The sequence below is a fragment of the Phyllostomus discolor genome, chromosome 4 (assembly GCF_004126475.2).
Source record: "Phyllostomus discolor isolate MPI-MPIP mPhyDis1 chromosome 4, mPhyDis1.pri.v3, whole genome shotgun sequence".
Taxonomy (NCBI): Eukaryota; Metazoa; Chordata; class Mammalia; order Chiroptera; family Phyllostomidae; genus Phyllostomus; species Phyllostomus discolor.
The window spans coordinates 146767973-146792685 of NC_040906.2; the positions used below are offsets into that span (position 1 = coordinate 146767973).

The 24713-nt window shown below is 39.1% G+C and overlaps 1 protein-coding gene and 1 pseudogene across 20 annotated transcripts in view; one reads left to right on the forward strand and one right to left on the reverse strand.

Moving 5' to 3' along the window:
• Positions 1–14512, reverse strand: part of SNAP91 (synaptosome associated protein 91) — a 133307-nt gene extending 118795 nt beyond the window's left edge. For 13 of the 20 annotated variants that reach the window (XM_036024419.1, XM_036024415.1, XM_036024413.1 and 10 more), the window contains exons 1-2: positions 13859–14073; positions 12840–12999 (exon numbers count right to left, since the gene is read on the reverse strand). In XM_036024419.1, coding sequence (XP_035880312.1) covers positions 12840–12969 — 130 coding nt within the window. In that variant the 5' untranslated portion in view covers positions 12970–12999; positions 13859–14073. The other 7 variants (XM_036024425.1, XM_036024424.1, XM_036024411.1 and 4 more) reach the window with 6 other exon arrangements.
• A 2336-nt stretch (positions 14513–16848) lies between these two features.
• On the forward strand, positions 16849–19275 carry LOC114495461 (annotated as a pseudogene).
• Positions 19276–24713: the final 5438 nt, after the last annotated feature.

The following is a 24713-nucleotide window of genomic DNA, read 5'->3' on the forward strand; positions in this document are numbered from 1 at the left end:
CAAGTTTGGGTTTAAGTGTTACTTCCTCTGCAATGGACCTCCCTGTAGTCTTTTGCCCCCACTGTCAAAATTTTGTCCTTCTTTAACTACCTGTAATTACTTCTTTCATTTTCTGTCTCCCCCACTAAGTTGCAAGCTGTGTGTATATTGTTCACCATGGTATCCCTGCCTCCTGGAACAATTCCTGGCATTTAGTCAATACCCAAATATTTGTTAAATGAATAAATAATGGGATTGTGCTAAATAAGCTACTGAAAGCCTCAATACTGAAAGTAATTTCTAATGTCGCCAAACAGGTCATTGAAAGCTAAATTAAATATGCTAACATTTATTGTTTTCTTTGCAAAGGCAAAACCATCCAAAATTTTAGATCAAGCTCATCACCTCTGTTCACTGCTTTTTAAAAACCCTCAAGTTGTTAATGGTATACTATCATGTTAGTGAATATATAGACATTGTGAATAATATGATTCTAGTAAAATTAAGAATGTGTGCTTACTTTTGAAATAATGCTTTTTAATATAACTCTCCTTCGAATAATAATGTATTTATGAATTATAAAATGGATACTGAAAAGCAATGCTACTCAACTGTATCCAAATCAAAACAAACTAAAGCAAATGTGTGTACACACACACAAAGTGCTAGCAAAGAATTTTCTCTGGTATTAATGCCTAATCATCTACTATTTAACCACTGATGATATGCACCAAGAGAAGTATATACGAGGTCTGTTCGGAAATGAGGTCTGTCTGGAAAAATTCCAGCCATTGTTAATATAATGAGAATTGTTTGCACATCAATGTAAACTGGCAGCCAAGGAGAGTGTTTGGAATGCACATGTGTGATGACTTCATTGTACCAGTCAGTGGGGGAGGTAGACACCACTGAGGAGCATGTGCACTGTGTGGCCATCACATTCAAAATGACTGAGTAGAGCAACAAATCTACATCAAATTTTGCATTAAGCTTGAACATTCTTGTGCGGAAACTATTTGAATGATTCAGAAAGCTTTTGGGGATGATGCAATGAGTGCAGCACAAACAGAAGTGTTGCACAAATGCTTCAAAGATGGTTGAGAATCTGTTGATATTGATCCATGTTCTGGAAGGCCTGCAACAAGCAGAACACCTGTGAGTGTTGACCATGTATGGGCTGCAATCAACAAGGACCAGCAACTGACAGTGGGAGAACCAGGAGCTGATCTGGGGATTCCAAAACCTACTGTGTTTGAGATTTTGATGCAGGATCTTGGCATGAGACGTGTCATGGCAAAATTCGTTCTGCAGCTTCTGCTACCAGAGCAGAAGAAACATCTTGCTGCAGTTGCTAAAGACTTGATTTAAACCACTACCAGTGAACCAGGTTTGGCATCCTGTGACTTCTGACTTTTCCAAAACTAAAATCACCTTTGAGAGGGAAGAGATTTCAGATCATTGATGAAATGCAGGAAAATAAGATAGGGCAGCTGATGGCCATTGGGAGAAATGTATAAAGGTCCCAAGGGGCCTACTTTGAAGAGGACTGAGGTGTCATTGTCCTATGTACAATGATTCTTGTATCTTGTATTTTCTTCAATAAATGTCTCTATTTTTCATAGTACGTGGCTGGATACTTACTGGACATATCCCATATATACTTTAAATCCACAACCAAGACTCTTCATATCAAGGATATAATTTTCCTCAAATTAAATCTTTATCACATCATAAAAATGCAAGTGTTGGGAGACTGTCAGGAAATAAACATCCAATAGCCACATTGGCAATTGAATGTTTCCTTTGTTTGTTTTCCTTCAATATTGTACTCCTATTCATAACCTGGAGAGAAGATGTATCAAGCTGTAACTCCTTGCTCTTCTGAAAGGTTAGCAAGTAAAGTTAAAATTTTTTTAAATAGAAATAAAAGAAAAGGGTCTAAAATTTGGGAAATATGAAATAAAAAAATCATTCAGCCAATGTTTACCAAACCTTGCTCTGATACTACGTTATGGATAAAGCAGCCTTAATAGCAGACCAAGAGAAAGAAAAAACCTGCTGAACCAAATCCCACCACAACTTTGCGAGTGATATGACAGGGATATATGCACAGAGGCTCATCTGAGCACTGAGAAGGATGATTAATCTAGGTTTTAGAAATGAGATTTTAATAATATATTAAAACACAGAAACAGCAGCATGTGCCAAGTCTCCCAAATAATACAGAGTACATTGAATCTAATGAAATTCTAAGTTGCTCAGGAAAGAACTCTGGTGTGTGTGGTGGAGGTGGAGACTGGTGGATAATAAGCAAGAACAGAGGGTAAGAAAAATAGTCTGGTTCCATTTCTAGCATACAGGTAGACTATTAAAAAAAAACTCCTGATAACCCAGATAAATGACATAAGCATCCTTCCAACCTTTGGGTTGGAAAGAAAAGCAATCCTCAGGGCCAAAAAAGGAAGAAGATGCAGAAAACCACATGGTAAACTGATACTGAAGAAAAGGCTCCCTGAGGCCATGTGTTAATCTGAGTGGACAGAGGCTTAGATTTTAAGAGCCCTGTGGGGAACAGAACACAAGGCCTTTGAGAATAAACAAGGTGGCTAGCTGGAACTAAGATGTCCATCTAAATCTAGGATCCTCATAGAGGTACTCCTTTAGTAAAATCAGGAGAAAAAAAAACACCTTCCACCAAAGGAAAACAACAGAAAAACTCTCCCACTTATTTTAGGTTCTGGGTAGATTACAGAAAAAAAATATTTCTGAGGCATTTGTAACCACAGTTTTCCCCTGAACCATATCTGAGATTCAAATTTAGACTACAGGTTCATACTCCTCTAGTCAAGATCCTCAGAGCGATATGTGTTTCAGAATTTAAGGTCTTGCAGACTTTATAAAAGTATTATGATACATTCATTATGTTCATAACACCCAGTATAATCTGGAGGGCACACATATGTGACAATATTTCTGTAGTTCAACATACGAAACTGCATGGTAGGTAGTATAATGGTTACATCAGGTCAAATTTTGCCACCAAAAGCTTTGCAAAAATAAAAGAAAAGCTGATCTTCTGAGCTTTTTGGATTTTCATATTAGGGATCTACACCTATGCTAGATGAAAAACTCCAATAGCAGAAATCAAAGTCAGATGATCCCAAGATGGTAGCACTGTGGCACCTAGTGGAAGCAAACACAAATCTTCTCTAGGTGATTGATCCTAGGCTTCTTGGGAGCCCCAGAGATGAAGTTGTAGCCAACATGATTTAAGAGTCTAACATTACAAAACACATAGGAAAAACAAATCATGACTGAGGGTCAGGCAAAAATAATAGCAGAAATAGAACTTCATGTAATGAATCTCTGAAATACAGAGTATAAAATGAATTTACTCAAAATGGTAAACAAATAAAAGAGGAACACAAACATGTGAGCAAGAAATGTATATTATAAAAAAATGAATTTGAAAAACTTCAAAAATAAAATATATAAATAAATAATATTAAACACTAAGGATGAGTAAAAGCAGAATAGACATAGCTAAAAAGAGAATTAATGAACTGGTGGATGTCTGAAAAACAAGGGATGCTAAACAGTAAAGGAAGCATTGGAAACTATGAAAGGTATATTTAGAGAATTAAGGATACAATGAGATGATCTAGCATATGTATAATCATATATTTGAAGAAAAGAACAAGTGTAGGTAACAACTAATGGTAACACTGAGATTTTTCCAGAATTGATGAGAGACATGAATTCTTAGATTCAAGGAATCCAACAAGTTCCAAATAGTATAAATAAAAAGAAAGCTATGTCTCAACACATATTCTACAGAAGGACAAGGCAAACAGATTTTAAAAGCAGCCACAAAAACAAAGAAATTACCAAACAGCAGGTAGACTAATAGTTGGCTTCTTAAGAGCAACAATTGAAGCCAAAAGAGTGAAATATTATCTTCAAAGACAAAACATCAATATAAAACTGTATAAACAAATAAACTAATCATATATAAAAATAAACATAAAATAAATTAAAGACTTAAATATAAGACCTGAAACCATAAAACTCCTGGAAGAAAACATAGGTAGTAAACTCTCTGACACCACTCTTAGTGATAATATTTTGGATATGACTCCTCAGGTAAAGGAAACCAAACAAATGGAACTAAATCAAACTAAAAAGCATTTGCACAGTGAAGGAAACAATCAATAAAACAAAAAGACAAGCTATGAATTGGAAGAAGATATTTGCCAATGATACATCTGATAAGGGGTAATGTTCAAAATTTATAAAGAACTCATACAACTCAACACTAAAATAAACAAACAAACAATCCAATTAAAAAACAGGCAGAAGACCTGAATAGACACTTCTCCAAAGAGAACATACAAACAGCCAACAGATACATGCAAAGATGCTCAACACCAATAATCATCAGGACATTGAACATTAAAACCACAGTACATCACCCCATACTTGTAGGGATGGCTATCATCCATAAATGAGCAAACAACAAGTGTTGGTGAGAATGTGAATAAAAGAGAACCCTTATGTACTGTTGGTGGAATCGTACATTGTTACAGCCACTATGGAGAACAGTATGGAGGTTCCTCGAATAATTAAAAATAGAACTAGCACATGAGCCAGCAATTCCTCTTCTGGGCATTTATTTGAAGAAATCCAAAACACTAATTTGAAAAGATATATGCACCTCTATGTTTATTGCAGCATTATTTACAATAGCCAAGATATGGAAGCAGCCAAGTGTCCATTGATAGATGAATGGATAAAAAAGCATGGTACATGTACAATGAAATGTTATTCAGTCATAAATAAAGAATGAAATCTTACCATTTGCAACAGCATGGATAGACTCAGAGGGTATAGACAAATGCCATATGATTTCACTTACATGTGGAATGTAAAAAACAAAAAAAAACACAAATAAACAAAACAAACTCATACATACAGAGGATAAATTAATGGTCACCAAATGGGAGCAGGGGTGAAAGGGATTAAGAAGTACTAGTTTCCATTTATAAAATAGTCCCAGGGATGTAAAGTATGGCAGAGGGTATATAGTCAATAATATTGTAATAATTATGTACAGTGCCAGATGGGTACTAGACTTACTGGGGTGATCACTTCCCAAGGTATATAAATGCCTAATCACTATGTTCTACATTTGAAACTAATATAATATTGTATGTCTACTTTAACTAAACTTTAGTAAAAGCAAATAAAATAAATTTTAGTAAAAGCAAAAAAAAAGAGAAAATCTTAGACACAATGAAGGAATGGTGACCAAAGAATTCAAGGGGATCTATGTAAATAAACACTGTCTGTGTTGAATAATGATATTGAGCTTTGGGTTTCAAACTATGGTAGAATTAAAACAATAGACAATAATAGCACGTAAGTAAGAAGTGGGTGACTAGAGGTAAAAGTCTGTACGTTTATTTTGTTTGGGAGGCGAAAAGAAATCTTATCTACTTTAGACTTTAAATATGCATGTTAAAAATTTAAAGGTAATCATTAAAAGAGAAATAATATATACATACAGCTTCCAAATTATTGAAGGAGAAAGTTAGAGTCAAAGCAAAAACTGAAGCAACTGATATGAGGGGGCAAAAAACAAGCAAGAAGTAGTAGTGAGGGCGAATCACTAAGATTATATACATGTCAGTTACGGTGGTGGTGGTAGCAGTAACGGTGCCACTGGTAGCAACAGCAGCAGCTACAACAATTGTACAAGTAATGGTTAGTGGGAGTAATGGGAGTAAAAACTGATGTTCTTACCACATTTATGTGCCAAACTCTGGACTAGGCATTTTACATACATCATCTCACTTGTTCCTCACCAAAAATGAGATCGATAATATTATTAATCTTCATTTTAAAAAATTATTAGAGCCTCATGTAAGGATATGTTTTATTGATTTTAAAGAGGAAGGAAGAGAAAGGGAGAGAAACATCGAATGGTTGCCTCCTGCATGTACCCTGACCAGGGACAGACCCGCAACCTGGGTATGCATCCTGTCCAGGAATCAAACCTGCAACCTTTCAGTGTACAGGCTGATGCTCCAACCAACTGAGCCACGTGGTCAGGGCTAATGTTCATTTTACAGGTGAGGTTTATTACTGATCGAAACCAAGGCAAAAGACAGCTAAAGAAGGAGACTTCAGAGGATTTTTAATAATCACCCACTGGATTTGAGAGATAAGGGATAACTCTCAGGTGAATGGCTTGGGCAAGTGGTTGGGCAAAGCCTAGTTCCAGAGAGCAATTCTAATCTTTCATGCATGAATTAAGCCAATCAAAGACACAGAAGATCCAAAGAGGGGTAGAGCTGGGTTGTTTTCTTTGAAATGGCGAGTTATTGTTTCAAGAAGTTTGGTTGTGAAAGAAAAGCACAGAATGGCAGGTTGGATGCTGCAAGAGGTCACAGAGTCCAAGGAGAGCTGTATGCAGTGGTTTTGCATCTTTTAAATGGAGATACTTGAAAATGTTTATAAAGCGATAGATTAACATACCAATGACAGGGAGAATAAATGATGTAGGAAGAAGGAGAATTACAATTTAAAATACAAGTGCCAACTCTATGAAAATGAAGCCAAAAAGCAAAAACACACAAAGCAAGCAAAGATCCTGCTTCTTTCTCTTCCAAGCAGCCGGGCATGGCACAGAGATGTTCTGATATCCCTTAGGTCAGAGGTCCTGAGCCTCCGGACAGCAGACTGGTACCAGTAGGGGCCTATTGAGAACAGGACCACACAGCAGGAGGTGAGCCTGAATGTAATGAGTTTGAATCACCCAGAAACCATCCCTCCCCACCCTGGTCTGTGGAAAAATGGTCTTCCACAAAATCAGTTCCTGGTGCCAAAAAGGTTGGGGGCCACTGCTTTGGAAGATATTACATCCTCCATAAAAATACATAAGAAAGAAACTTTATGTAGCCACGTGGAAGGGTGAAGGGATCCTCACACACTAGGGAGAGCAGGAAAGAAAGCTCTGGAGAGGTTGTGGGCTTCAGGGTGCAGTTCTCTTTTGAGTTTGTGCTCCAAGGATGATGCCATTATTTCTTATGTACGTATATGTCTGCACACACCTGACATTGGCATGCCATTCAACCATTCTCCCCTCTATGAGAAACAAGTGATAGATGAACACCTAAAAAAAGGCAACCAACATTTCTCTTCACAAGCAAAAAATATATTTCCCTATAAAGATAAAGGAATTTACAATTTTTTAATGGCAAGAAATCAGGATTTTCAAATTCCTTAACTGCACTAAGATATTCGAAGGTTCTCTTAGTAGCTGCTGGCTCAGGAGTTGAGTCACCTAAAATACAACTCTGTAAGGAAAGCATTCTCGAGCCTGAGGGAATAGGGTTATATGTCACTTCTGACCTTCTTTACCAAGTTATTGAAACCAAGATAAGCTCCAAAGAACACCCTATCCTAGTATCGATCATTTTGAAGAGAAGAGGTAAGATATATAAAGGATACTTATTTGTGAAAAGCTAAGAGACAGATGGCAACTACCGTATTTTTCAGACTATAAGATGCACTTTTTTACCACATTTTTTTGCTTCGAAAAACTTTTTTCTATTTTCCCCCTCTAAAACCTAGCGTTATGGTCAGAAAAGTAGATGCACCTAGGTTTTAGAGGAGGGAAATAGGGAAAAAATTTTGAGGCAAAAAATGTGGTAAAAGGTGCGTCTTATAGTCTGAAAAATGCAGTTAAGTGCCCAGATTAAATTACAAATAAGATTTCAGTGACCATTTATTAAACATTAAAACTAATATGGCAATGTACCAAAATCTACATTTTAACCTAAAATGCTGCAAGCTAATATTGCAATTAAGATACAAATTTACCTACTACACATATACTTTTATGTATTTTTCCATGAATACATTTTTTTAAGTCACTAGGGCAACTTTAAAACACTAATTTGAGTTTCCAGTTTTATACTGGTTTTAAGAAAATATCTGCTAATCACATTGATTGCCAAAGAGGAAAATATATCTAAAGTGACCCAAATATATTTAACATTATACCATAAAAAAAGATTTCTCTGAAAATGAGGAAGTTAAAAGATCCAGAAAGAAATCCCAATTGTTCTACTAGCTGATGTAAAATAAACCTGGCTTAGTAACTTGGAAGTCGTTTCTGAAGCAAGTGCCCTGCTATGGCCTGACTCCTGGCCACCCTTTTGCTTTCTTGGCTCTGGCCAACCCCTAAATCTCACGTGATCTCTTTTCTTCCCTCCTGGGATGCTGAGCATCATCTGACAATGTCACAGGACCACACAAATTGGACTCTTTAGCGTTATGATTTCTGAAAAGCTGTTCAGAAGTGTATGTTCCTCATCTCTTCTTGGCTACCTAAAAAATAATTCAGATTGTTCTAAACCATCTCTAAGCTTGATCTTCTGGTGAATTAAGAAAAAAACCAGATTGTGTCTTGATATAAAAAATGAAGGCTAAATTTAGGCAATACTAAATAGTTAAGTGAGAATAACTGAAATTAAAGTAAAATATATTTATAGCAAGCTAGTATGCTTTTCATGTTGAAAGTTGCCCTAGTGTTTAGTAAACTTTTATATGTTGTTCCAATTCATTGTATTCAATAAATTTTGCTTACTTTTTGGATCTTAGCACTACAGAAAGCTCTGTAATTTATAACAAATATTGAATTAATGGTATTGAATTAATGTGCAAATAACATCTATAAATCAAAATACATTTTATATATACTAAGCAAACTTATTCAAAGCAAACAAACTTTTAGGTTTAAATTTTCATTTTACATTTACTCAGAAAATTTCTTACTTATTAGCAGATATTTTATGAATATAATTAAAACAGCAGGAATTCTGTGATAATTTGCCAATGTTTGCCTTGAATCAAAATACCAACCATATCTCACCCTACCTCTATGAGATATTCTTAAAAATATATAACTCATTTTTTCTTAGTAGGGGAGGAATCATTTAAAAAATGAAAATTTCAAACATAAGATTCAGAACTTGAATTATTTGCTTATTATGTGAGATAAACTCATTATTGAAAAACCTCACGAGGTTTAGAATACAAAAAAATAGGATTAATAATAACCAATTTGGCTTTTCATAGGGTTTGATTTGATGTTAATAGTAACATTTAAGTTTAAATTTTGATGATCTTAAGTAGAGTCTTTAAAAATATGGCTTATATAGAAATTGTTCATAAAAGCTATTAACCAAAATGAATCTTATACCAGGACTACAAAACTTTCCATATTTTTCCCCTACCCGTGTTACTTTCAGTCTACTCTATTTTTTTTTTGGTTGCCATTGTTCTTTAACCTTGAAACAGCATTTGGGTAGGTACTGGGTGCCCTACCAGATCTTGTTACTTTGACTTGGGCTATCCTTTAGACCACAACTACAAAACAGAAAAGGAAAAGCGACTGTAAAACAACTGCAGCCAAGAAGACGAGTTAGTCCAGGATGTTTTCTATATTACCAAATCTATACCCAAAGTTACAAGGAAGAGGAAGTGGGGAGGTATAGATGGACCCAGAAAAACTAATGCCAAACCAATACTGGTTAGGTGTGTAAGTTTCATGGGCACCAGGCAAAATTATTATAGCAGGACAGAGTCGGAGTAAAAGCTTTACATAATCAAAAATTACCTTAAAATATATAATCCTTACTTAGATTATAAAGGTTAACCACATCCTTTAAATTTAATACATAACTGCTGATTATAAGCTTTTTCTGAATACCGTTTCCCTCTAAGAAACATATGGTTATTGAAAAAAGGGAAAAAAATCTGAGAATATATATCTAGAGTTTCTTTTTATCTCCACCTTCTCACCATATGTAATTCTGCCCCAGATGGTAAATAATTTCTTCAAATGTATAAATCATGTGCCATTAAGCATCATTTTACAAATCACTATAATTAACAATAATTTTCTTGGCCTATCAACCTAAAGAGAAAAAAATTATCTTTTAAACCAGTACTTTAACATTAAATACACTGTACATAAAGATCTTGAACCCATTTAATTATCCAGATATCTAAAAAAAAGCACAGAACCATATACTCTATTTTTATTGTCTTTCAATCTAAACTCTAACATAAAATGTTTACACACAAATCAATCCAATTATGTATTACATTTTTTAGTTTCAAATCCCCAAGTCTACATTTTATGCTCTTTTCCTCCAACTAGCATTTAATATTTTCAACTCTAAAACACTAACTACTTAAGAGTTTTTCAGGGCCTACAGGGAAACCTAGTTATGCGTTTGTGTGTTTTAGTGACAGGTGTGAATCACTTGTATAACTGGTATGTTACTGAAAACCCAGGGATAAATTAGGTAGTCTATTATTAGAAGGAAATTCACAAGGAATCCTGAGTAAAGATGCCCTTTTACAATGCATATATATGTATATTTATAACATTATGAATATTCAGGTTTATCATCTTTTCTTAAATAAGGAAATATCAGTAATGTGATATCTATCTTTTCAAATTCCACCGTAAGGTTGGTTTTAAGCGAAGATAATTTATGACTCAGTGGAAAAGCAAAATGTTAAAAGGAACCCAATATTTCTCAATACTTGGCTTTTGCTAATTTTTTAAGTGACAGAATTAAATTGTGTTCACGTATTTCATAGAGACTGCAATAAGTACATGGGTTATGATGCTCAGTTTCACACAACGCCTTGCAAAACAGGATGGGTATTTTGAAGATTAACCATTCAGGCTAATATGGTTCCTTCCCCCCACCCCCAACAGAGAATATTACTAAATAAATTATTACTAAATTAACCACAGATGGCAGTTAAGTATAGTGGTTAAAAGTGGTGAAGTTAATTATCCTCACTGAACTGGTTAAGCAGTGGTCAATTAGTGTATAGCTCAGTGCCTGGCATATAGTAACTGCTCAGTAAATGTCTTGCTCTTATGATTATTTACATTAATAGTTCAATACCAGTTTCTACTTTTGCTGCTTTCTTTAAGTATGGAATCTTACCCCTATGTTCCACATCTTCAGAATGAGCCTACCTACTAACATATACTACAGATACTGGAAAATCCTCCTCCTTGAAAATTTTCAAGGGATTTTTGTGATTTAAAAGAGTAAGGTGACTGACTACACAGTTAGATATGGAAAAGTTTGTTTTTATCTGAATATGTTTTAATGGAATGCTCAAACCTGTGAATGTTCTCTGAAATGTATCAATCTATGGATCTATCATTTTCAAACCATTTAGGAAATCCATAAACGATAGCTTTTTATTATAAGGATTTGCTAGACTGACACATACCTTTAAGATATGAGTCATCCTCCCAGAGTTGGGGAAACTGATAGAAAGATGGCTAAATGATTCAGCATGCTGCAGCAAAGCAAGCTGGTCATGAATTTATAATTCCCACTTCTGTTAGGTGCCCTGGCCCTGGTGGCCTCTCTCATCCCGAACTGCATATATAGCACATGATACCACTATCAACAAATATTAAGAACTCCCACAGGAAAGGAATAATGGGGTTTTCCTCTCAGACATGCTTCTAGAAGCAAGATTTTTCATTTTTATGAGACAACAGGTTCACAAGGCTGGATACAATGTCCGTTGTAGGCTTCATCAAGCTTAGCTTATACAGGTAGGACCAGAGTCCATTCTAACACTGGTGCCATTTTCTCAGCTACACATGGAAGGTGGTGGGGAAGGCCTGAAGCAAAAAAAAAAAACCCAAAACCCAAAACAAAAATACAACAAACAAACAAACCCCCCCCCCCCCCGAAAATGGGCAAAGGAAGTCACATAAATGTAAAATGGGTATGGCCATACCTGTGTCTCTCCTGCCAACACTTGACCTTTACCAACAAACATGGATCCTAACAGGAAAGATCTTAAGCAGGTCAAAAAGACTGAATAGCAACTACAGAATCTATCTGACACAGCTTTATTTATTAGGAGCCTCATACCCAATGCAAGTGAAAGGCTTTTTCTAAGTGTCCCTATTTGCCTTTCATTAACAAAAGATTACCTGTTAATCAAATAAAACATTTATTTCAGAAATATATAGATTTCAAACTACTTTCTCCTATCAAATAACCATACGAAAAAAAGTTATGAACCAAGCATTTTCATCTAAAATCACACCACCTCAGACGCTGGCAAAGCACATCCATTTTGCGACCACAGCCTAGTCACTCGGCCCAGCAGTTTCTGAGAACGGGGCAAAGAAGTGTGCCAGGAAGTGTAAAACAAAATCTCCATGATCTATAAAGTGCAATTTCCTCATTCGATAGCTTGAATTTATTTCAGCCTGGTATAATTATATACAACACACACTCACATACCCACACTCACACACAAAATCTCAGCAGTGACACTGAAGAGATGACACTGCCTAAAAACTATCCAAAATGTATTTAGGAAACAACTAGGGTGACAAGTTTGACCTTCCATAAATCCATCTTATTTTTGTTGTTGTTGTTACGGATGTGCAACCCCTGATTTCTTCTAACCTGGAGGAGGGGAGCATGGAGAAGAAAAAAAAAAAAAGAGGCGAAGAGTGCCTAATCCTGAATGTGCAATTTCTCAGTATCTTATACTATTAATAAATATACAATCTTTTTCTCCACTAAGACCTTGGAGGTCAACAGGAGGAAAAAATATGGCTCAAAGACAAGGTTTCAGGGCTGACCCAAAGGGACACCTCCACAGTTGGAGATTCCGCTGGGAGTTCTGAAGGCTGCAGCATTACGGACAGCGAGCCCAGGCCGCGCTGCCGGCAGCCTGGGCGCCTCTGCCATGCGCATGTCCCACTTATATAAAGAGATGCTTACAGTCCAGGTGCTTTTTCTTGGGGCCCATCACTTCATGAGTGGTGGCTTTGCAGACCGCTCTCGCTACAGCGGAGCCTGTCACGCTGTACTGAGCGGCGGCGATCCGATCCGTGAGCGTCTGGCCCGACATCTTCTCTGGCCGTGTCTACCGCCTCCTTTTCTGCGGGAAAGTAGGGGAGATGGACCTGCTTTAACCTACAGACCCTACCCTCGGAGCACCCAGGCCTTGCCTCCTCCCGCCGCACGGCGGCTCTCTTCTCCTCCGTCCCCGCCCAGGTACCACCTCTTGGAACCAGCAAAGCGCTGTGCCCGACTCAACTAACGTGGTCTAGGGGGTCTTGAGTGAGGGTAGGTCCGCAACGGAACCGCAGTGTGGGTTCCGTTCCCGGCAATGTGCCACCATCCGCTCCCAGTCCCACCTCACCCCTTCGGCGCCCCTCTGTCAATCAGCACTTTGCCTGCAACCTGATCCCCGAGGGCCAGACTGGCGTGCTTCAGGGTTATTCCTGGGGCGCCGCGTCCACCCGGCTCCCACCTCGCACGTCCCCGCCGCAGCGCTGCCACCTTGCAGTCCGCGGGCTTCGGAGAATGACTTGGGTACCCAAGCCCTAGCCGCTTCCCTCCTCCTGCTCGCGCTGCTGCGGCAAGGGCTCGTCCTCCTTCAGTCGCGGAGGAGATTATCCTAATGTTGCGCCATGTTATGCCCTCTCCTCCCCTTCCTTCCTCGCCGCAGCCTCCAAAGCCCCACCAAGGCCCTTCACCTGGGAACCCTCCCTTGGTCCCCAAACCCCGCTGCAGGGACCGGTCCGCTCTGCGGAGGCGCCAGAGTCTCCGAGCGCCTCGCCCTTCCTGGCAGCCGGGCAGAGATGGGCTGACAGCCCAGCCCCCCGCCGGCCCTCGAGCGCACCGCGGCGCTGTCACCCAGCCGCTGCCCTTCTCCGCGCCCTAGGATTATCCTCCCCGAGCCCCGCGAGGCCCTGCTCCTGGGAGGGGGCCGAGCCGGGGCCGCGGGTACTCACCCCGCCCTAGGAGCGGTGCCGCCCGCCGCTGGATGTGCAGAGCCTGGGCCGCCCAGGGAAGCCCCGCCGGGTGGGTGTGTGCGGCCGCGCGTGGACCCGGTGCCCCGGGGCGCGATACCTCCAGCCCTGGCCGGGCCCCCGCCCTCAGCTCCGAGGTCCCGGCGCCCGCCGCTAGTAGCCCCAGGAACCAGTGCCCGCTCGCCGCCTCCGCCAGCGCCGCCGCGTCTCTCTAGCACTCCGCGCTGCGTCCCCATCCCCGCCCCCACCTCAGCTGTGGCTGCTCCAACGAGTCAGGTGACGGCGGCGGACAAACCCGGGCAAGCTCTCCACTGAGCTGCTGGCGGCCCCCTCCCAGCTACTCACACACGCCGCCCCCTCGGGGCTGCGAACGTACAAGGAAGGAGAGCATCCCTGGTAAGCGCGAGAGGATAGGGAGGCGGGGAGGTCGGAGTCCGACATTTACCCAGCCTTCCACTCTCCGCCGGGCGCCTGGCAGCCCCTCCGCCCGCTGGACCCACACCCGCAAAGCGTTTCCTGCCAGCGCGCCGCACACACCTGCCGACCGGCTGCGGGATGCGCTGGAGACAGCGGGGGTGTTGGCGCGGCCCAGCGAGTGGGCTTTCGGAGTTTAGCTCAACGAAGGCCAAGGCCAGGGCGTGGTCGGTCTGTCTGACAGATCCCAGCCCCTTGTCTCCCACATTTCGTCTCCCACACGCCCTCCGGTCAAAGGCTGCCCCAGCCGAGATTGTCAGGCGATTTAAAATGTCAGATTCTACCGGCCAGCTGCACCTGTTACCTGTGCGTCCTCAGCTCCTTGGAGCTTCTCTACTTGTCTGTTACAGTTGGGAGTCTGAGTGGGCAGGTAATTCTAGCCACTTTGGTCTTAAACGGATATTAAGGTCTGCTGCAAGGACGAATAATTAACAAAGCCATCAGTGGAATCCCAGATTATAGTCAGAGCAATCATTTGAGTGTGTAAGGAAAACTCTTCGTATCCTTAAAAACTAACGTCTGCCAATTAAATATAGTGTTTGAATTGCATACATGAATATCTAAACAGGGATCTGTGCTCGTTTAATAGTTTCACGTGTTGCCATTTAAAAAAAATTATTTGCCTTAATCTAAAACTCTTTTTAAGTTTTCTAAGTAGAATCAAAATCAGAACTTAAGCTGTAATTTTTCTTGACATTTTTCTTTGCTACAGGTGGCCTTTATTTGGACTAGAGGCTGTAAAATGTTTATCTACACTATCAGGGTTTTGTTGTGTTCTCCTCTTTCACCTGGTACAAAATTCATTATTTCACAACTCTCGGGTCTGACTCTTGCATTACTTAGAAGCATGCTAACTGAAGGAAGGGCTGCCCAAGACCACCATCGTTAGGTTTCAAATACTGGCCTTACCATATGATCTAGCAATATCACACCTAGGTATTAATCCAAGAAAAATAAAAACACATCTGCATTAAAAAATGTGTACTCAAATCTTGTAATAGCTTTATATAATGACCCCAAACTGGAAGAAACCCCAGTGTTACTCTGATGGTGAAGGGATAAACAAAAAGGGGTGTATCCACACATTGGGATAGTACTAAGTAGTAACGAAGAGCAAATTAACAACATGGATGAATCTCAAATGCACTATGCTAAATCAAAAAAGCACTACCCCCAACACTGCTTATTGTTGTGATTCCTTTTAAATGGCATTCCAAAAAAAGCGAAACTCTGAGGACAGAAAGCATGTCGAAGGCTAGGGGATGGGGAGAAGATTGACTGCAAAGGGGCTGAAAGTAATTTTTTTGGAGTGATAGAAACATTCTGAGTCATGAGTGTGATGATGGTTATACAACTGCATATATTTCTCAAAATGTACCCACTGTGTTATGTGTGAACTCTACCACAACATGTCAAATGCAAAGAGCTGGGGTGGCAGTGTTAATCTCAGACCATGTAGACTTCACTAAGGAACAGTAGTAGGACAAAGAGACATTTGATAATATTTTTATCATAATGGTAAAATTTATCAAACACTTGTAACAATTCTACATGTTTACATATCTAGGAACAGAGCTTCAAAATAGGCTGAAGCAAAAACTAATGGCATTAAAAGGGGAAATAGGCAAATCCACAATTACAATTGAAGATTTCAACATCTTTCTTTTAGTAATTGATAGGATAAGTAGAAAATGGGTAATGGTATTGATAACTCGAAATAACCATGCCAACCAATTTGACCTAATTGACATTTATAAGGATTCCCTCCAACAAGAGTGGAATACATCCTTTTTGAGTAAACATGGAACATTAACCAACATAGACCACATTCTGGGCCATAAAGCTAGTCTCATAAATTTAAAGAGATTACAACCATACAAACCGTGATCTCTTACTACCATGGATTTTAACTAAAAATCAATAACAGATATCTGGAAATCTCTACATATTTGGTAATTAAACAATACATTCTAAATATGGGCCTAACTTTCCCATGAAAAATTACAAATCACTTTGAACTGAATGATAATGAAAATGCAACAAATTAAAATTTACAGGATGCAGGTAAAGCAGGGACTAGAGGGAAATTTTTAGCATTAAAATACTTATATTAGGAAAAAGAAAGACATAAAACAACTAAGTTTTAACCTGCAGAAACTAGAAAAAGAACAAATTAAACTCAACATGAGTGGAAAGAAGAAAATAATAAAGTAAAACTGATGACAGAGAAAATAGATTACAGATAAAATCAATGAAATCAAACTTGCTTTAGACAACAATCAATAAAATTGATAAGCTCCCTAGCCAGAATGATCAAAGAAAAAAATGACAAAGAAGCACTACCCCCAACACTGCTTATTGTTGTGATTCCTTTTAAATGGCATTCCAAAAAAAAGCAAAACTCTGAGGACAGAAAGCATGTCGAAGGCTAGGGGATGGGGAGAAGATTGACTGCAATCTTCTGTGTTAGGAATGAAAGAGTGGATAGATATAATGGACATTAAAAGGATAAGAGAATATTATGAACAACAATATGCCAATAAATTAGATAATTTACATGAAAGAAAGAAATAGTGTAGAATAGCGGCTCTCCAATAGTGCAACAGTGATATTATGTCACAGCTGTTGCTTTTAGTTAAGAGGTTTTGAGTAAGTAACACTTTTCCAAATAATATAATCTGTGAGGAACTCACTTTTCAAAAATAAACTGGAGTAGACCACACTCAATGCTATCAGAGCAGGAACTTATGTATAGTAAATTATGTACAGCTAGACTGAGAAGTATGGGAAGCCATGGTCTCTCCTTGGTATACTACTCTTGTCTCTGTACAGTGCATGGGAGAGTATCCCACACATGGACATCCTGCCATCATGGGTGGTAGCAGAAAAATATTTGAAAATCTCCCAACTATAGAAGTATCATATACAAATTAATATATTATGTCAATGGTAGAATCAACTTTTGAAATGTTATTGTTGTTGCAGCTTCAATCTGAGTCTTGGCTTCTCACCTTCCTCCCTGAACAATATGAGCTTCAGCACATGCTCCAGCTTCTCCACCAGCTACTGGACCCTGGGCTCTGCGCAGTCTCCCAGCTACTGGGTCCAGTTGGCCGGCAGCTTGGCTGGCAGCTCGGCCAGTGTCTCTGCAGGCACAGGGGGCTCGGGCTCCTGGATCTCTGTGTCCTGCTCCACCAGTGTGCAGGGCAGCTGGGGATCTGGGGGCCTGGCTGCAGGGATGGCCAGGGGTCTGGTGGGTATAAGGAGCATCCAGAATGAGAAGGAGACTATGCAATGCCTGAATGACCACCTGGCCTCCTACCTGGACAGAGTGAGAAGCCTGGAGGCTGATAATCAGAGACTGGAGAGCAAAATCCAGGAACACTTAGAGAAGAAGGGACCCCAGGTCAGAGATTGGGGGCATTATTTCAAGACTGTTGAGGACTTGAGGGCTCAGATCTTTGCAAATTTTGTGGACAATGCCCACATTGTTCTGCAGATTGACAATGCCCGTCTTGCTGCTGATGACTTCAGAGTCAAGTATGAGACAGAGCTGGCCATGTGCCAGTCTATGGAGAATAACATCAATGGGCTCTGAAAAGTCACTGATGACACCAACACCAATATCACTCAGCTGCAGCTGGAGACAGAGATCGAGGCTCTGAAGGAGGAGCTGCTCTGAAGGAAGAACATGAGGAGGAAGTAAATGGTCTACAAAACCAGATTGCCATTTCTGGCTTGACTATGGAGTTGGATGCCCCAAATCTCAGGACTTTGGCAAAATCATGGCAGACATCTGAGCCCAGTATGATGAGCTGGCTCAGAAGAACCGAGAGGAGCTAGACAAGTATTGGTCCCATCAGCAGATTGAAGAGAGCAGCACAATGGTCACCTCACAGACCACTGAGATAGGAGCAGCTGAGAGGATACTCACAGAGCTGAGATGTATGGTCCAGTCATTGGAGACTGACCTGGACACAATGAAGAATCTGAAGGCCAGTTTGGGGAACAGCCTGAGGGAGGGGAGACATGCTATGCCAGGCAATGGAACAGCTCAACAGAATCCTGCTGCACCTGGGGTCAGAGCTGTCCCAGACCCCAGGCAGAAGGGCAGCACCAGGCCCAGGAGTGTGAAGCCCTCCTGAACATTAAGGTTAAGCTAGAGGCTGAGATCACCACCTACCACAACCTACTGGAAGAAGGGGAGGACTTCAGTCTTGTTGACACCCTAGACAAGAACCACTCCTTACAAACCATCCAAAAGACCATGACCCACAGGACTGTGGAGAGCACAGTGGTGTCTGAGGTCAATGACACCAAAGTTTTGAGGCATTAAAGGCAGCAGAAGTGGGGCATCCCATGGTGGGGCAGAAGGCCAATAAAAAGTTCATTGAAAGACTAAAAACAAAGGAATGTTATAGGTTGTTTTGGAGGAAAGTCTTAACTGACATTGAAAATAGTAGCATAGTTCTCAGTGACAAAGATTTAAAAAACACCAGGTTCTCATATCCAGGAAAACTAAGATATATAACCATGAATGCTGTATGCTAAGGTCACAGAAAGTTGATTAAAGGAAAGAAATACATTGAGATAAAAAGTGATTCCTTATCAATGTATTCCCTTTGAAGAATATGGCATACAATAAATAGATTCAGTAAATCTTAAGCACGAATAAGTGTTGACTTGCAATATTTAAGTACAAGTTTTTTAAAAAATTAAATTCATTGGGGTGACACTGACTCTCAAAACCATATAGGTTTCAAGTATACAGCTCAATAAAACATTATCTGCACACTGTGTCCTGCATCCATCACCCCAAGCAAAGCTTCTTTTCATCCCTATTACCCCAGACCCCAGCTTTGCCCACCTTCACCTGGTTCCCACCACCTTTCCCTCTGGCTATCACCATACTGTTTTCTGTATCTATGTGTTATGTATATACTTTTTTTTGGCTAATTCCTTCACCTTCATTCATCCATTCCCTCGTGGATATGTGTTTTTATTTTTCTCTTGCATTAATACCTAGGTATGATATTGTTTGATCATATGGGTCTTTGAAGGCCCAGACACACAATAAATAATACTCAATAAACCTTAAGTAAGTATAAGCATTGACTTCCACTATTTTTACAAATTGAAGGATCTTTTGATCTTAATGGTCAGAAAAGAGGTTTAATATAGTAGACATCAAAAACATTGGCTCAGAAAAAAATCACTATATTTTTGACATATGAAGGCATGCATGTCACTGTACAGATTTTTTCTACATATCTGGTTTAATTCACATGTTTTCTTCTGAGTATCAGATTTACTAGAGAAAAAACAAACCAACAATAATTACATATAGACTCACAATTTATATCAACATTTGAAGGCAAATGTCTTTAAGTTCTTGGTTTTGGCTTATTCATAAGACACATGAGTGAAAGTAAAAGAAATAAAGCTAAGGGCAATTGATTGTCTTTGGTAACAACCTCAGATTGAAAAAAATTTATATTTTTCTCTAAAAACTACAATGTTATTAAGGTAAAACTGTAGGGTGACTTTATTCCAGGGGTGTTTTTCTGTCATAGTAGAAAAAACATGTGAGGCGCAGAGATAACTATGTCGGGATATATCCATTAATGCATGCAAACTCAAAAGCAGTTGGCAACAAAAAGCAAATTTTGATATCCTGAATGTACCTGCATAGAGATAAAAAGATTGTTTCTCTTTTATAAGATGACAAATGAAAGAGACCATAAAACTGATGGTCATTCTAGTGTAGCAAGAAAATAGTAGGTTGTACAAAGTGTCAATAAGATTGAGATTTAAACAAGTAGATCGTTTTAGGGAAGTACAACATTTTATCTGGGAAACCATTCAAGTTATTTAAACATGAAAATAAGTGCAGAAACAGTATATTCCAACATGGGACAAAATTATTTCTTAAGTTTTGTTCTGCCTAACATTCAGGTTAGAAGTGAATTCCATGGCAAGTGGCGTAGTTTACATGCATGATAACTTAATACAATGTGGTATTTTCATTTTGCTTTCCTCTTTTAAATCTAATGTGGCTATTCTGGTTGCCTATTGTACAACAAGCTTTCACTTAAAGAAACAATTTTTAAATTCTCTCTCACAGGTCTGTGAATTAACAGGGCTCTGCTGGGTAGTTCTCCTTTGAAGTCTTTCATGTAGTTTCAGTCAGGTGAGAGCAGGAACCGTGGTCATCTGTAGTCTATTGGGCTGCCCAAAGTGGCTTAATCACTCACCTCTCTGGCAGTTGACATTGGCATTTCACTGAGAGCTTGACTGAGGTTTGACTGTAGCACTGATGCAGGGCATCTTTATGTAGCTTGGGCTTCCAATGGCAGAGTGGTCTAGCTAAGTCACATTTCTTTCATGATGGCTGGCTTCCAAGTGGGAACACCCCAAGGTGGAGTGTTCTGAGAGATATAGGTGGAAGCTGGGAAGCTGGGAGGTTTCTTGTAACCTAACTGTAAGGTCATACAGCATCAATTCTGTTGCAGTCTATTGGTCAAAAGCAACTTACAGAGACAGCGCAGGTGCAAGGGGAGGAGACTATTAATGGGAGGCTCTTTGGGGGACCAACTGCCACAGTAACACTCAGAAGTAAACCTGGTGAGGATCCTAGAGAGAGAAGCCTATGCTCTCAGAAATATGAAGTTAAGTGATGCAATTAAGATTCATTGGTAACTGTTCCCCAAGTAATTGGCAACTGATAAAAAAAATCACTTGAATTAAAACAACAGTGAAGTATTTCCTTTGGTTTGAATATTCTCTCATGCACCAGGTAAACTCCTACTCATCTTTCAAGACCCTAGATCGAATTGCATAGGATCGGTAAATGTTTACAAAGTCCTCTATTTAGTCCCTTCTTTTTACAGTTGAGAAAATTTAAGAATAGGGAGTTGAAGTGAATTGCTTCTATCACACAGTGAGAGAAAGGCATAACCAGTCCTAAACTCCAATTGTGAAATTTCTAATCCAGTGTTCTTTTTTCTGTACTTATTACTTTTTTAATGGCTTCTGATAAAGGTATAATAGTATTATGATAGAATTTCATTTTGTAATATTAATTGGTTCTTTATTTTAAAAAATCCTTTCTAAAACTTCATAGGTTGGAAAGCATGACAGCTGACATCTTAGTTTGTGGAATTGGACAAGCCCTAGTTTGAGTCCTTGGCATTCACCCTCATTAGCTGTATGACTTTGGGCAAATTCTATGGCCTTAAGGCTTAATTTTCTCATCTGTAAAATGTGCATGATTATAATGTACACTTGTAGGATTGTTAATACCATCAAATAAGATAATGGCATATAAAGCCAATAGCATAGTATCTAGTACACAATAAAAGCCCAATGAATGTGATGCATACTACTCAATAATTTTGATGGAGTAATTGATTTTATTATTAACATGAGGCTACATTAAATTATATTTTACTATTATTTTATTATTTGGAAATGCAATGCAAGTTTATACAGTTCTCTGATAACTATATTATTCTACTAGTATCATCTCTGAAGTGAGAAAAATAAACTTAATAAATTGCCTAGTTTCTGGGATGTTTCCCAGATTACTTCATTACTTTAGACACCATCATGTGTGCATTGAGCTCCTGCTATTCCTAGGGAACCAAAGTCAAAAACATATGCATACACAAATAAGCATTGTACAGTAATGCTGTTACAAACAGCAGCTCTTTCTTTTCCAATCTAAATAGATTATTTCAAGCAGGGAATAAGAAGATTTTTCTCTGAGAAAGGAGAGGATTAACCAGGGAAGTCTGCCTGGAGAAGAACATTTCCCAAATAAAGTAACTCAGACACATGTGAGCTGAGCCAGTGTGTTTCACTGTCCAGCGCGTAGCTCTTTAAGCTCTCCTCTTGTTATTTTACTTTCTTCTTGATTGTGGTTGTTGTAACCTAAAATGTCACAGCTTGATTTACATTCTCAGCTGATTAGGACAAAAGACTAGGGCTCTGCTTGAAAATTCATCACATGAGCGCTATAGAAGGACATGCATTGGCGTGCATATAGCTCCGGGAACACAGCAGTGCCCTGGGAGGAGGTCTGATATTCTCACACTCCCTTGAATTCTGTAACTGTCACATACACACATTACTGGTCAGTACAAAAAAGTTCTTGTGCAAAAAAAATTGTACTGATCAACTCTAATTTTAAATATATGATTATTAGCTATAATTCTATCAGTCAACCACTTCTGTTTCTCAGATAAAGAGGACATTAGAGAGAAATGGAAAGTTTAGGGTATTTGGTGATCATTCAGTGTAACCAGATGAGAATGAAATGCTTTGTTACAATTTAAACTATTTTTTCTGGAATAACTAAGACCTTAGTCTTTCCAGAGCATAATGCATAACAGTATTAAATAAGTTTTCCATTTTCCTCAAGTATTTTCCTTTGTCCAAAAACTACAGCGAGCCATATATGGGAGTCATTGCACAGGACAGAGAATGGTTGTGGAGGTTTAGAAAATTAGAACACTCTACATTTAAAGTTTATTCAAGTAGTTATGTTAGCCTCGAGTTAGAAAGTTCTATAAATAACACCCCCCCAAAAGTATCTTGAAACAAAAAAATATAATTTCCTTTAAAAAAATGATAGTTTGGAGAACCAAGTTTTCAATAGAGGATCATACTTTCACTTTTAAGTAGGAAAATGGTAAAAAAAAATAATAATGCTAGTATGCCAATTTTTTACCTTGGAGAAAATAAAGAATGAATTGATTGTTTTACTTCTCCAAATTTATTGGTCAGTGGATGTCCTGACCTTAAAATTTTGTCTTAACCTAAAACTGGTTTAATTATATTGTCATTGTGGTTGATTTTAGATGTATTCATAACAACAGAACTTAAGAAATTCTCTGGCTTCATCACTCATCACTCATGGACTTGTATACTTGTCATGTGTACCAAATGCTTCTAGATGGGTGTTATCAGAGATGTGCATTTGGCTTAATGACACCTCAGTCAGTGTCAATGATGCATCTCTTTGACTGGATGTGGAGAGACAGCCAATTTGTTTCCATTGTTACTGACTTTATCCTACAGCCCCTGTGAAGTTCACTCAGGATTTTGGTGATAAGGAAGAACAAACATGGGCATTACAAGAAAACCCTAAAACTTCCATTTTGTGGGCAAAAGCAACAAATTATAAATCAAATAAGTAAGTCAATAAACTAAAAATTTATATAGCATTGCTTTCTAAGGGTGTTTCTCATTAATAGTCCAAAGTTTTAAAGAAGTTCATAATTCTGAGGTAACAAATACTGTTGTTTGCATCTATGAAGTTCTGTTGGGGGCTTTATCCCCTAGCCTGGTGCCGTCCAGGGAGGGGCATCATTTGGCAGCTGCCTGGTTTATTGCTGGTAGCTGTCCTTTGTGCTTGGAGATGTTATTGATTGCCTTTACCACCTGGTCCCTATTAGGGAGCTGTAGCCCTTTATAAACTGTGTATATATCGTTGATTGATTTCCAACTGTAGTAATGGTTTGTGTGGCTGTCTCTGTTTGAGACCTGCCTCAGATTCACAATCTCCTGGTTATAAACCCTTAATGGTGATTACATCTGCTTAAGTGCATCGTCTTTCAGGGGCTGTCATTCCCTAGCGGCCCACAGCTTTGCAACTTCCTAGACATTTATAAGTCCTTAAAATATCTTTTGTGCTTTTTGTAGTTGCAGTTGTCTGAGCTTCATCTGGCTATTGTAGCCTCATCCTCAGCTGCTTCCTCTCACACAGCCATGTGGAGCAATTATTTTAATGACAGGGTTCTGGCCACAGTCAAGGAGCTCATTACTGGAGAATCTGTGTTGCCACTTTGTTCGCCATAGTGACCATCTCAAAGGCTAGATGTGACTTTTATGATAGGTTTAAGTGTCACTGTCATCCAGGAACTTAGACACACACACCTGGAGCTTGATACCGATTCTAAACTGTGTCAGCTTCTTCTTAGCCTCCTCAGTTCAGGAAAGCAAAGTGCCTGTCGTCAAACAATGCACAATGTCTCCCAGCCCCACAGCACAGAGGGGAGTTCCTGACTGGGGAAGGGCTGCCTCACAGAGGCTGGGCTGAAGTCAGGTCAGGAGAGATGTGCTCATTCCATGGTGAGCAAATTTCTTCCTACATGGAAACCTCAAGAAGAACAGCAATTAGCAGAATTATTTGAGGAATAAAGCAATATGAGCTACCTTCATCACCCTGAAAGATTATTTTCTTGCATGTGTGGAAGAATATTCTGGCATAATCTATGCCTATTTTTATCAACTATGAGCAAGTTTATGTAGAATAGATCACTTCAACTGTTGCTGAAAACATGTATTCTGGTTCTTTATT